Source organism: Quercus suber, unplaced genomic scaffold, assembly GCF_002906115.3.
Source record: "Quercus suber isolate HL8 unplaced genomic scaffold, Cork oak 2.0 scaffold_253, whole genome shotgun sequence".
In the NCBI taxonomy this organism is placed as follows: domain Eukaryota; kingdom Viridiplantae; phylum Streptophyta; class Magnoliopsida; order Fagales; family Fagaceae; genus Quercus; species Quercus suber.
In genome coordinates this window covers 33426-48477 of record NW_027069709.1, presented here as the reverse complement: position 1 = coordinate 48477, position 15052 = coordinate 33426, and the positions used below count along the sequence as shown (strand labels likewise).

The 15052-nt window shown below is 33.9% G+C and overlaps 1 protein-coding gene and 1 long non-coding RNA gene across 4 annotated transcripts; both read left to right on the top strand.

The window, feature by feature from the left end:
* The first annotated feature begins 4502 nt into the window (after positions 1-4502).
* Positions 4503-9644, top strand: LOC136070699 (uncharacterized). 2 transcript variants are annotated; one of them, XR_010631929.1, is made up of 4 exons: positions 4503-4880; positions 4993-7138; positions 9111-9212; positions 9315-9644. It is a non-coding gene; the product is annotated as an uncharacterized LOC136070699 (long non-coding RNA). The 2 variants fall into 2 exon arrangements; XR_010631928.1 differs by having other exon boundaries at positions 4503-7138.
* A 1684-nt stretch (positions 9645-11328) lies between these two features.
* On the top strand, positions 11329-14976 carry LOC112040791 (putative disease resistance protein At4g11170). Of its 2 annotated transcripts, XM_065780986.1 has the most exons (4): positions 11335-11932; positions 12333-13430; positions 13533-13874; positions 13960-14976. In XM_065780986.1, the coding sequence occupies exons 2-4, from the start codon at positions 13263-13265 to the stop codon at positions 13999-14001; spliced, it is 552 nt and encodes a 183-aa protein (XP_065637058.1). In that variant the 5' UTR covers positions 11335-11932; positions 12333-13262; the 3' UTR covers positions 14002-14976. The 2 variants fall into 2 exon arrangements, 1 of the variants encoding a protein (XP_065637058.1); XR_010631926.1 differs by having other exon boundaries at positions 11329-11932; positions 13533-14976.
* Positions 14977-15052: the final 76 nt, after the last annotated feature.

Here is a 15052-nt window from a genome sequence, read left to right as displayed (position 1 = left end):
GATTGGTCATAGGCCCAACGAACTCAAAACAATGACTTTGTAGAGAGTGGGTCGAAGAGTTAGGTGCTGACCGGCGTCTTAGAAGCGAGAACATCTTTTTTTTTTCTCTTATTAAAGGAATACTTGGAACAATTTACAACTAGGGGATGCTCCTCGGCCCATGGCCGAGGAGGCCTTTTTCCTCCTTTCACTCTCCCAAAAAACCCCCCGTTACATTATGCTTGTCTCTCTTATATATTACTCTCTTCCTCCTTCTGTTGATCGTTCATTGCCTCTCCTCTGGCTCCTGTCCCATCAGAGGTCGTATCCGCTCAAGTGGTTCACCCTATCGATGTAGCCCTGCCCCGGGATTGCATCCCCATTAATGCGCCAGAAGGGTTAGGTGAACGTATTAAGTGTTGAGGTGACAACTTGCTCTGGTCTGTCCCCCCTTCCCCTACAGTTATCCTTAGTACGCCGAGGACGAGGGTATCCTCGGCGTGGATACAAAGAAGAGTTTGCTCCCCAACTTGGCCTTGGGTAGTCATCCTTCCTCGGATTGAGCCATTTGGCCTGGTTTGGAGTGGGCCGAGGCTGCTCGCTTCCTGCCCCACAACAGCTATACATTTTCTTTTGAATGTTCTTCTACTGATCTTTTTTTATATAATTTTGTTATTTGTCTCACATTCTCTTCCAAAAAATGTGATTGTTCTCTCTCTCTCTCTCTCTCTCTCTCTCTCTCTTATTAATTCTTTCTTGCAACTCTATTTTAGATTGATGATTTTTTTTTTTTTTTTTGTCTCTACTTTTGATGATACACTTGTGGTGTGTTTTTGAGTTATTTATCACATACACTCTTTATCCCTCTTATAATTTTGGTTTGAGTTAATTTTTAGATAATTTAGAAGTGAGATGATTATGTATATTGAATTCTCTATAAATTATTTGAGTAATATTAATTGTAAGTTTGTGACAAGTTTGTTATCATGATAATCTCTTAAGAGAATGAGAAATTCAAATAATTAATTTTGAACTTAAAAATTTAGTTGTAGAAAAAAAAACCATAACACAATATTACAAAAATTTTGAATAATATAGATCACTTGAAAAAAGAATGGTATTCTATCTTTATCTCCACACACAAAAAAAAAAAAAAAGGAATAATATCAATCAAATGCACCTAAGTTTTTCATAAAATAAAAATAATAGAATGACACTATTTGTAGAGATGGAGAGATGAAACATAATTAGGGATCTGTATTCTCTTGGGCATTCACAGCTGGAAGAGGAGAGGCTAGTTGACTTGTTAGCCCTCCTATTCCATATGCTTATAATTGTTAAGACTAAGCACATGCTCAGTTCCATATTCTTGTTTATATTGTTGATTTCAAACAAAGATCTTCTGTTCCCAATCAACTGCCCCAAACATAGACTCCATATGTTTTGAGTAAAGTCAACAGTTCAATTTTTGAACAGTGTAGGCATGCACCTTGCCCTGTCCTTCTGGAATCTTCAAGGCAAACCAAAGACTAGAAATTATCAATTGAGTAGTGTCAATTACACATATTTCAGTTTTTGAACTGTAATTCTAACTTGAAGTAACGATTTTAGTTTAATAAATAAATTGAAGGTATGGTGTGTGCAACAAAGCTTGTGTAAACTAGCAATTACCCTTATCAAATTACATAGCACAAATTAAGGAGGAAGATGATTATGGTCAAAGGAGAACAATGAGTATTGGAATCAATCAAGGAGGAAGATAATTATGCTCAACTACTGATTGTTGAAACAAAGTAGGTGCTCGTGCAAGTGGCAATACAACGACCAAAATTATTCAACTAAGAATAAATAAAATAAAAAAAAGGAATATAATCATGACAGCTGGCAGCAAAGTCGTGCAATTGAAGAGGATTTGTTTTCTAATTGATGAATGAATTGTTGACCTGTGCATGCCGGCTTTTTGAGCTTTTTCATTCACACCTGCAATTTCCTGAATCTAAATTCTCTTCTTGTCATTCCTATGTTCCTCCAATTGTGAAACACTTTTTGCTACATCGTTTTACAAGCTAGTAAATTTCCAGTTGCTTCCTTGGCCACTCAAATTATTTAGAATTTGTTTCTGTAATTCAAGCGGCTATTCATCAATAAAATTACAGTGTTTTTTCTCACAAAAAAAAAAAAAAAAAAGTTTCAGGAGAAAAAATGAATACAGAATAAAAAAATACAGTGATTTACATCCTTTTGAGAAAAAAAAGTTAGTGGGTTATTATATCAACATTTGTAACTCATAACTCTTCGATTTCTTACATCTGTGTAACTTATAGCTACTTATATCCTATATTTTTAAAATTTTCATTGATAAATGATAATTGCACTATATATAACAAACTACATTATAAATTCCACTTGCAACAAAAGTATTCTCACAAGGGTACTACAACTTATGTCTTTTGTCAACTTTTCCTCTTTTTTTCTTTCAAGTTATTTAATCTTTTCTCTATATTCTATCAATCTTCTTTTCATTTTTGAAGTAATTTTTCTATTTTATTTGTCGAAGAAATTAAATAGAAAGTAGATAATCTCAAGGTTGTTGTTGATGATGTTCTTCAAATATAGAAAGTCACTGAGAAATTAAACAAATCTTGAAGTCAAGTAATAAAGAGAGATATGAAAACTGTGGGATTTCACTTCTCTTGATGCGGATGAAATTCTATTGTTTGTTATGTTCTCGATAGATAAGCTTTCAAGTACTTTTATTTTGGGGGGGTTAAATAGCAAATTTGATGCAATTGATGTTATTAACTATCGGCATGTACAGTTTTTTTTTTTTTTTTTTTTTGAAGTATATAGCTCAATTGGATTTCTCATTTTATTATTTACAAATTATGCTTTCAAAGGGCAGAAAATAAAGTAATCAAATTCGTCACAAATTATAATAATACATTGTTCCAGGCTGGGAGGTTACTAAATGTGGGGCTCGTTTGGTATATGAGCAAGACATGGAAGATTTCAAGCAAACTAGGGATGGGTGTAGCAACTGCGTCATCACTCCATATGAGGATGATTTTGAAGATTCAGCAAAAGATACCAAAACTAAGCGAAGAAGTCATTGTGATGACTCTGATGGAGGTATGGCTGGACCTAGTGGCGAAGGTATACCTCTAGTGAAGTAGATGTACCACACCCAAAGAGGATACAAGTACTCCCTGATGTAATTGAGAGATTCATTCCGCTTTTGGGAAATTGGATTGGGAATTCAAGCAAACATGAACAATGTGACTATGATTGCAAGGAAGAGGAAGTGAAATACTGGTGAATTTGGATTTGGTAGCTTTAATGAATATGCATGGCTGATAAACTTTTATTTTTCTGATTTTATTTAACTCCCCTCTTTCAATGGCGACTCCTGGAATTTTGTCCAAGTGTTCCTATTTCACTTTGAAAAAATTTCAGGTCATTTCAGTCTATTCGGATGTTTCGGGACGTTTTGGTAAATACCGGCCGAAATTCAAGATTTGGCCGGCATGAAGTTTGTAGTTTAAAAAAAAAAAAAAATGTTCTTAAAACCAAAACAAATTTGCATTCTGTACATCAAAAAACCTCAAAATGGAAAAAAAAAAAATGAAAAGAAAAGAAATGAACAAAGATACATGTACAATAAACTATAAGTTCATTTAAAATATTAACAAAATTATTAATTATTGTTGTTTAGCTGTTTATTAATTTGTTTGTCTTTTATAAACTATAATTTGTTATATTGTTATTTCATTAATTATAAATTATTAATGTTGTTTAGCCTAACATAATTTAATTTATTTGTCTTTTATATAACGTATTGGTTAATTAAAATTATTAATTGTTAGATCATGAGCCAAACTGCCAATCAGAAATTTCACAATCACAAATCACAATAACATTACACTAAAAGACAATACTCACCAACTCCATACCAACACCAACACCAACACCACACCAACACCAACACACACAACCAACGGATAAGAATCAAAGATAAATCAAAATTCAAAAGTCAAAAAATACGCATAGAATATAAAGTCGTCCGTTGTTTTGCTCTGTTACAATTTTTTTTTTTCAAATTTTAGTTGAAATTTTTTTTTGGGCTATTTTTTTTTTTGCTTGAAAGTAGAACAAATAATTTTTTTTTAATTTAAATTTGGGGGTGTTCCTAATTTGATTGAGGGTGTTCCTATTTTTTTTAAGGGTAAACAAATAAAATAAATTTAATTATTATATATTAAAAAAATTTCAAGTCAGGGTGTTCCTGGGAACACCCTGAGCATAACGTGGCGTCGCCACTGCCCTCTTTCCCCTCCTTATGGATCTTGTTTATTTGTAGCTGCACATTTATTTATTTTTTTCTTTTTTAAATATTCATTTGGCATATGTTTGTATTTTCTTTTTTTATTTTAATATGTGACAAGGGCCATATATATGGGTTACCAAATTTGTGATTCCAATTTCTACTAGTTGATAGCAAGAAGTTATTACACTCTAGTTGGCGAGGACAAAAAGTGTCACAACTGATTGTATGGAGGGTAAATTTGGCACTCTCGTTTGTTGCTCTCTTTTTATAGAATTTACTACAGCTTCCCATGCAATAGTTGAGTGCCATTCCTTTTGCTTCTTTTACGTGTGAGGTGAAATTGCAGCAAAGGTGATAAAATTGCTTCATTTACTGATTGTTATCCCTGTTACCATCCAGCTACCATCCTTGACTCTGGAATTTGGAAACCCATGTCATGTTGTTCCATCTAGGTTAACTGATGTGGCTCTCTTATATATTGTGTGGGTGAGTGGGTCACTTCCAAATGCTCGTAGCTCCACATACCCATAATGGAAATGGAAGGATACTTGAGGTTCAAGTTGCTACCCAAAGCCAAGTTCTGTTCCTAGCTATTTCATTTCTTCTTGGATGCTTTCTCTTCTTTTTCTTTGTGTTGCGTCTTTTCTTTTCTTTCTAAAAGCCTTTCAACTTCCTCTTTTGAACTTCAGGTTTTGGAGATAATGGTGCATACGGTCAATTATCAACCCAAGAAATAGGGTAAAACCTGCAAATCAAGTTCAGGCTTTCAGAATATACACGCCGGACCAATCTGAAAGGAAAATTAAAGCAGACAATCATGACGCATTACATCACCACAAGAGAAGCATTTCTTGTTAGTTGATGAAGGAAAACTTACAGTCAACTTACATGCTTACTGTAATTCGGTAAATAACAGCAGTGTGCTCCGAAAAGTGTAATATAGGCAACATTGAAGCTGCCCGGAAAGTGTTTGATGTATTGCGACAAAGAGGCATAGATGCATGGAATGCCATGATAATAGCCTATCACGCAATGAGTATCCAGATGAAGTTCTAAATCTATATCGTCAGATGTTCTTTGAAGGTGTTAGACCCGATAACGATAACTTGACTTTCACGGTGGCCCTCAAGGAATGTTCGAGGTTGTTTGATTTGAAAACAGGAGAAGAACTTTGGTGTAAAGCAATGGATTTTGGGTTTGAGTTTGATGTGTTTGTTGGGTCTGCAGTTTTGAATTTGTATGCAGTGTTAGAAGATGGATGAAGCAATTGTGGTATTTGATAGTATGCCAAGAGGGGATCTTGTTTGTTGGACAAGTACGATAAGTGGGTTTGCAAAGAGTGGGCTGTCAATAGAAGCATTTGATATGTGTAGGTGAATCCAAAAGGAGGGAATGGAAGAAGATGGGTTGTGATGGTGGGGTTCACACAGGTTTGTGCAAATCTTGGGGACTTAAAAAAACTGGGCCTTTCTGTTCATTTGTATTTGATTCAAAAAGATCTTCCTAAGGATGTTGTAGTTCAAACTAGCTTGTGGATATGTATGCCAAGAATGGGCATTTGAAGCTTGCTTGTCATGCCTTCAAGAAGATGCCTTACAAGAATGTCATATCTTGGAGTGCATTTATTTCTGGCTTTGCCCAATATGGTTTTGCAGAATGGAAGAGATGCAGGGTTGTGGATACAGACCAGATTTAGTGTCTCTTGTGAGTGCACTTCTAGGATGTTCCCAGGTTGGGATTTGGAAATTGAGTAAATTTATACACGGATATATTGTGAGAAGGCTCAACTTTGATTGAATAGTAGGTACTGCAGTGTTTGACATGTATTCAAAATGTGGAGCCCTTTCTTGGGCATTCACTCTCTTTGATCAGACAAATTCCAAAGACTCAATATCTTCAAATACAATGATTACCAGCTATAAAATTCATGGGTACGGAAAAGAAGCACTGTCTCAAACTACTATACAAAGGAGGGGGGGAAGTGGGAAAGTGCCAGTGTAGAGTGTAGTGGAAGTTAAAGGAACACTACATGCTTTTCTTATGGAAGATAAGAGCCATTATCAATATGAATATATGATGCAACTTTTGGATAAGTTGGCTCACGAAATGAGAACTATTGGATATGTCCCAAAGACTGAATTTGTGTTGCATTCCCTTGAAGAGGAAGTCGAAGAAAAAATGCTATGTAATCAGAGTGAGAGGCTTGCTATTGCTTTTGGTCTCTTAAACACAGGGCCCGGAACCAGATTACTGATCATAAAGAACCTTAGGGTGTTGTGAGGGATGTGAAGTGATTTCATCACTTCAAGAATGGGATCTGCTCAGGTGGTGACCATTGGTGAAGCCAATGTGCATGTATATCCTTTCTCTTTGCTGGATTTGTCACAGCTGAGGTGTTGAAATATCAGGGTAGGATCTGACATAGGAAACCAAGTTACTAATATTATAATGGGGTAATGGAAGAGACAAGCAAGCTAACATCTCAATTGCATACTACAACCTCCAAGGAGTGTAAAGATGAAGCTTGGTAACCAGTATAGTCCTTTGAGATGGTCCCATCCAACATATCCATATCCAGCAGGGTAGCTGGCAGAATTTGGTTGTTGATATACATCCACCACTTTTTCGATTTCACCTTTATACTATATACTCAAGTTCAAAGAGATTTTGTCAAAAATGATACACTTTCTTTATTGCTCACGGTAGATGCAGATTGTTGAAAGGATTTATCTCTAATTGCAATGCCAAAGAAAAAGACTGGCGGGATTTTTTTTAATCCAAATGTCTTCCTGGGTGCTTAGCTTCTACAAGACTGATTTAGCTCTAACAGCTCAGGTAATTAATCCCTTTGAAGTCTTAATTATTATTTTTTTCTCTTGCTTTCTAGTGTCAAAGGGGATACATTTTTTTCATCTCATAATATCATGGCTTTTACTCCTGCCGCATGAAAATTCTAAATTTTTGAGGATATTATTTGGTTTGACTTTTAGAACTTGGATTCTCTAACAAAAACAAAATTGGGAGTATAGCCACAACTTAGGGAATTTATATTTTTATTATTTCTGGATACAGTTCACATGTTCTAGTATTTAGTTGATAATATAGACCATTACAAAAATGGTCTGAAGAGCAGCCCCTTTCCAATTGTAATTCATTTTAGTACATCACTTGTGGCTACATACATACAAACACATATATGTATAATATAATTGATTGTAGTGGCTAATTGAGGTTGTGAGCTCTTTAGATTAGATTCAGTGTATTTCATTCCCTGTTTTGGGGGAAGAATGCCAGAGTTCTGAGCTTATGCAAAGGGTATGATTCCCTTTCCTTCTTGTAGTCATGGACAAAAGGATAAGTGAGAATGACATATGCTCAAATGGCCTCTAAACGTGCTCATTGAAATGCTGGGCAACATAAAGAAGTTCTTGTGGAACTATTGCTTGATGGCTGATTATGCATACCTTTTGTCATTTTGGGGATGTTAAGGGTTATTTTCACATTTCCTCTACTTTAGAAAATGTTTTTGTACTGTATTCACAGCCAATAAGGATTCAGCATTTGTAAGAGGTCCATCTCCTCCCTTGGGGAGGGGGATTGACCTCCATAAAGAGCATAATTCACCACTCTGAGATAGTTCATTGTTCACCCTTTTCCAATATCAGTAATACTAGTGGCTAGAGGTAGAGGATTCACTGCCTCACCTGTGGTTTTTCACTCTCCTTGCTCCTTCAGAAGGGTTTTCCATGTAAATATTGTGTTATTCTATTTACATTATCATCATTTAAACCTCTACCACTCAAAAGCCCGTTGTTGTTACAATAATGAAAACCAAATGTATGGATAGTAGCTTCCCTATACTTTTTGATCTTCTTTGGTGGCATTGAAATTGAAGGCCGTAGGTTTACTTTATGCTAGACCCAACTGGTTTTATGGCTAACACAGCCAAGTTGTTGGCACTCAACAAAAGCAGTGGAGAGGGAGGAGGAGGAGGAGGAGGTGAGCTTAGAGAGAGAAGGTAATAACTTTCGGTATTAGAGTGAGAATGTGTTAATTTTGGAAAAAATATATATATATATATATATTGTCAGCAGGGAGCTCGTTTGAGGACATGAATAGTAGTTTTTCACCATTAGATTTCATGAAAATATATGTTTTAAAAAGAGTGTAACTTGAACTTATCTTATATACGTGTGTTTGTGTGTGTATAGGTAAAGTAAAGAGTCAATTAATTAATATTTAAACCTTTGCAACTTGGTCTTTTATGTCTAAGGTAATTTGATTGTTATTCTAGCAATGAAATTTACCTTATATGTTGAAAGACTTGGAAAGGATTTTGCTCTCAAATATGTGTTTGGGATTGTAGCCTTTAAATGATTGGTCTTGTAGTACAACATAAACACCTGGACTTTGAAATTTTCCAAAGTCTGAAACCTGATCAATTATTTTAACGATTATATTGTTGATGATCTCTGAGGTAGTTACAAATTTTGCTGATTTTGTTCTATTTTCTTGATTAGAAATATGTGGAAATTTTACTTTTAGGTATTTGGAGTTTTTGCTAAGTTTGCCTTGAAATTGGGCCTGTTATAGTTAAATTAGGCTCCTTCTGATGCAAGCCTTCTTGTTTTTTTGGGTCCCAAAATAAGAGACTGAATTAGTACCATTATTTTCTATTTTCATTGAAAATATGATTCTAGAAATGAAATGTTGTCAACTCCTAATGTGTGTCTCTGTATGACAGGTTAGCTCTGTTGAGTTTATTACGTAAAGCAATAATATTGATTTCTTTCTTTGAAATTTGCAGTAGATTGATTCTCTGCTATTATTTGAATATCATTAATTGTGTTAAGGTTGCCTACCATGACCTCTTCCAAACTCTGCAAAAAGTGGAAGCTTTGTGCACTAGGTACGACCTTTTTCTACGCACTTCTTTTTCAGTCTATGAGCATCTAGCTACCATCTGGTGAATTGACATGGTTCTCCTATATAATATGTGGGTCATTTCCAGATTGTTTGAATCAATACAGTTGCATTGAAGCTTCAATTGCTAGCTATTGCCCAAGCTTGACAGTGTAGAAGCGTGGGCTTTGTCACTACATGGTGTTTTTATCAGATAATTGGGGTCTCGTTTGCAAATTGATGTTTGATAATACAGAAAGAAATAAGCAAAATTGTAATGGTAAAGCAAGACCCAGTAGAACTAGTAGCTGTGATGGATATTTCAAACTAAAGAGAATACCATTAATCCCATTCTTAAAGACAAGGGAAACTGAGTTGTAGAATAACCTCTCCTCTGCTTGCACTGCTACCTTCAATATTTTTGAGCTCTTCATTTCTATGTTACTGGTGTGTCATCCATCCTCTAGTCCTCTGTCAAAGATTTATTTAAAATATCTCATTTATTTCCTCTTTTCTTTGTGATTTGACTTTACCATGGGTAACTTCAACTCAAATTAGCACTGCCTCATTTTTTTTTCTCTTCCAAATTTTTGTGGACAAATAGTTCAACAGCTAGCAGAAATTTATACCAAATTCACCCATTTCCTCTATTTAAGTTTCTTGTCAATCAAATTTTCCAAAGTTGCATGCCTACATGAAATTGTACCCAGTTTTCCTTTTTTGGATGAATGAAAATATATTATGAAGAAAAGACACTGTACAAAGCCACGCACAACATAATTGTATCAACAACAAAATAACTAGACATGATATAGATAAATTAAAAGAAGAACAAAACTTTTGTCACAAATCCTAGCTTGTCCTAATTACATCTTGACTCTTACTAGGACATCAAATACAATCACACCAGAATCCAGCATAGACATAACAGATGTAGCAGGACATGCTAGTGAAGAAGGTTGCTCTAATAACCTACCTTACCCAAATATGATATAGCTTTTTAATAATATTGAAAGATTCATGCCAAGTTTGGGAAATTTGATTGGGAGTTTAAGCACACAAGGTGACTCTGATTATGAGAAATACCAATGAAAATGGTAGCTTTAACAAATCCAGAAGGCTAATAAACTTTCTTCTCTGAATTTTTTGTAAGTCACTATCTTGCCTCCTTTCACAGATCATGGTGCACGTGACACACCTGCCACTCAAATGGAACAAGACAAGCCTTGGCTNTAGAATAGAATTTCTATCTTGTATAAAAAAAAAAAAATTTATTGTTCAAATAAAATAATAAATAATATATGAACGACATGAGTGTTAAAAACTTAAAAAACATACAATCTAACGATAAGAAATTTTAAAATATATAATTATGTTAATTGTTTTTTAGTGGGAGTTATAGACATTGGCTATAAACAAACTTTTCCTTCAATTTTTTTTTTAAATTTTTTATTTTTAAGGAACAACTTTTCCTTTATTTTATAGCATCTTGAAATAAAATGTATTTTGAACTGCCATAATAAGATATAAAGGGGCTAAAATTGCAGAATAAACTATTTTTTTATTAAAAAAAAGATTATTTTTGCCAAACAGGTCCTTTTAAAACTTGCGTAGAAATCAACTTTTAGAAACTCAAGTTATAAATGAGGCTATTTTTCTCAGGGAAGTTTCATAAGAACCTATTTGTTATTTTTTTTTTTTAATTTTAAAAAAGCATTATTTAGCAAAAATGACTTATAGAGAGACCAAAATTTAATTTTATACACAATTTTACAACATACTTAAGTGACGGATTAGGTATGACAAAAACTTGTTCACATTTTTTACATCAATTTATCACTTTTTCAATTTTTTATTCCACGGCTCATGGTAGATCATTTTAATAAATTGGGAAATTGAGTAAGTTCAATTTCTATTCGATTCCTTGTGCAAGTGGCCCTTCTCTTTTCCAAGTGTTTTCCTTTTATTTTTTGATTAAAAAAAAATATAAAAATATCACGTGAAAAGGCTTGGGGAAGAAAAGAGGCATTGAAAAAGACATTCTTGTTCGTCCCGACAAAAAAATTAATTGATGAGTCATAGAAAATGAATTGTTGACCCATCTTCTCACTCTTATTACAAGTTACAAACACCTACTTCCATATGCATCAACCAAGAGGCTTTTGTTTTAGGGTATTTAGTCAAAAATTTTATGAATCTATAACCTCACTGTTCAAGCTCATCCATTTCCTTTATGGCTCTTCTTCCATCATCATCTTCTTCCTCTTCTTCTAAGAGATGGAAATTCGATGTATTTCTCAGTTTTAAAGGTGAGGATACCCACAAAACATTTACAGACCATCTATATAATGGTTTGAAACAAAAAGGCATATCAGTTTTTAGGGACAATGAAAAACTCAAGCAAGGAACATTCAATGCCTCAGAACTTTTGAAAGCAATAGAAGAGTCGAGGTTTGCGGTCGTTATTCTATCAAGAGACTATGCTTCTTCGAGGTGGTGCTTGATTGAAATAACAAAGATCGTTGAGTGCATGGAAATGATGGGATTGGTAATTCTACCTGTTTTTCACTATGTAAATCCTGGTGATGTGCGGAATCGTAGGGGGACTTTTGGAGAAGCCTTTTCTAAACATGAAGAGAGCTTCAAGGATAACATAGGATATGTACAAACGTGGAAAGCTGCTCTAACAAAAGTTGCTAATCTTGCTGGATGGGATTTAAAGAATAAGTATGAATTTCTTTGGAATAATGCTATTTATAGTTAATTTAATTTTTATTTCTTTTTTCTTTTCCAGAATTTATTTATTATTCTTACTTTTTTTTATTTGGCCACATGAAAAGAGAGTATTTAACTATTTCTAAAATAACCTATACTAACCTATTCTAATTCTAGTAGGACTAAATTCTAGATATGCAAGTATATATTATACACAGACCTTGCAACAAATTTGGCCACTACTAGCTCTCAAATTGTCCCCATAATACATCTAGTTATGAATTTCTAAATATAATTAGGCATTCTCAATGTGGCTTAACGAAGTTAAGATTATGTTTATGATGAGTGTTTTGTCTCTAAATGTAGCTATCTTTGCATCATAAAAATTATTGTTTTACTATTTTCTTTGCAGGCATGAATCAATAATTATACAAAAAATCATTGGAAGGATATTTAGTGAGTTGTATCACAAACTCCCATGTGTTTCTGAGGACCTTGTTGGAATGGACTCCTATGTGGAGGAAATGTTGGATTCATGCATAGGTGAAGGGTTGGGTGGTGTTCACTTTGTTGGGATATGCGGGATGGGTGGAATGGGCAAAACAACCCTTGCACATGAAATTTATAGAAGAATTTTTGGTAACTTTGAAGCTAGAAGTTTTATTGCTAATATTAGAGAACAAACTAAAAAACAAGGTCTAGTTTCTTTACAAAAACAACTTCTTTCTAAGATCCTCACGGAAAGTGAAATAAATATATGGGATGTTTGTGAGGGAATCAATGTTATAAGGAATACACTATGTAATAAAAATGTTTTTATTATTCTTGATGATGTGGATGGAGATGAGCAATTAGAAGCATTGGTAGGGAAGCATGATTGGTTTGGTCCTGGAAGTAGAATCATTGTAACAAGCAGAGATAGCCATTTATTGATAAGATGTGGTGTGGATTACATATATACAGCTAGGGAATTGAATAATGATGATGCTTTGTAGCTTTTTAGTTGGAAAGCTTTTCATAAACCTCATCCTGAAAAAAATTATTTGAATTTGTCTAAGGACTTTGTGAATTATGCTAAAGGCCTTCCTTTAGCTCTTAAAATTTTAGGTTCTTCATTGTTTGCTAAAAGAATAATGAATGGGAAAGTGTCCTATATAAACTAAAAGAAGAACCTAATAGAAACATTTTGGATATACTTCAAATAAGTTTTGATGGGCTTACAAATTCGTAGAAAGGATTGTTTCTAGATATTGCATGTTTTTTCAAAGGAGAAAACAAAGATTGCATTAGAGATATATTGGAAAGTTTTTGTTATTATCTAGACTGCAATATTGGTGTTCTTATGGACAAATCTCTCATAACGATTGATGACCATGGAACTTTGTGGATGCATGATTTGCTACAAGATATGGGTCAAGAAATCGTTCGTCGTGAATCTCCTAAAGAGCTTGGTAGACGTAGTAGGTTGTGGATTTATGATGATGTCATTCATGTATTGAAGAATAATACTGTAAGTTGACTAGTACAAACTTGAACTTAAAGAAGTATATATATTATAAAATTTTCTAACAATTTACCAATTATTCTAATTTTGTTGTTTTTTTCTTATTAGGGAACAAAGGTAGTTGAAGGCATAATGCTAAACATGCCTATTCAAGAAGTGGAACACTTGAGTGCTGAAGTCTTCTCAAAGATGAAAATTTTGAGATTGCTTATAATTGGTAATATGAAACTTCCAAAAGACTTCATAAATGGTACTGTGCAACTTCCAAAAGTCCTCATTAGAGGTAATGTGCAACTTCCAAAAGTTCTTAGTTATCTTTTTGATGAGTTACGCATTATAGAATGGAATGGATATCCTTTGAAATCCATGCCAACTAGTTTTCAAACGAACAAACTTGTTGAAATCAAAATGCATTGTAGCCGCATCATACAATTGTGGAAAGGAATTATGGTAAGATTTTCACTTAAGAAAATGTGTATTTTCTTCCTTTTCATTAATACTAGAATTTATCTAATAATTTTTTGGTTTATAACAGCTTTTGGATGCGTTAAAACTTATGGATCTAAGTGACTCTTAATACTTGATTGAGATCCCGGACCTTAGTGGAGCCCCAAAGCTTAAGCAATTGATTCTTCGACATTGTACAAGACTACATAAGATTCACACATCTCTTGGAGATCTTAAACAACTTATTCGATTGGATCTAAATAGTTGCAAATGTCTTGAAAGCCTTCCTCACAAGATCAGCTTGGAAGCACTTGAAATTTTTGATCTTGGTGGTTGTTCAAGATTGAAGAAGTTTCCAGAAATTATAGGAAATATGTCATGTTTGTTGAAACTTTGATTGAGTGAGACAGCTATAAAAGATCTACCATTATCAGTGGAGCATTTAACCAGCCTTATTGAATTGGATCTAAGAGACTGTAAAAACCTTTCAAGTCTTTCGAATGCATGTTGTTGTTTGATGTCTCTAAAAATTCTCACTTTATCGGGCTGCTCAAAACTTGATACACTACCAGAGAATTTGGGTAATATCGAAGGCCTAAAGGAGTTAGACTTGAGTGGAATTGCTATGAAAGGGCTTCCTTTATCTGTTGTTCACTTAAAAAATCTCAAAATACTATCTCTTCGTGGATGTGTGGGGCTATCATCTAAATCATTAAATAAGCTCTTGAGTTTTCCTTTAATGCAACGAAAAAGAAGTCTTGATCCCATAGGCATGTTAGAGTGTTCTTTACAAGGCTTATGGTCTTTGACAAAACTGGATTTAAGTTATTGCAATATTCGAACGATTCCTAATGTTCTTGGGTCCTTGTCATCTTTAAAAGAATTATATCTACAAGGAAACAATTTTGTTTGCCTTCCTGAAAGTATCATTCAACTATCTAATTTGGGATCCTTTCATTTGGGTGGTTGCACTCAACTTCAAATGTTGCCCAAGCTTCCACTAAATATGTATTTTATCAATGCAACAGGGTGTACCTCACTGGAAACATTATCATTAAGTCCAGATTATGATTTTCAGCCAAATATATATCTTCTCAATTGCATCAAATTGAATTATAATCAAGACATAGGTGAACTATTGTCAGCAATTCTAAGACATTATATCATTAAGGTCTGTCTGT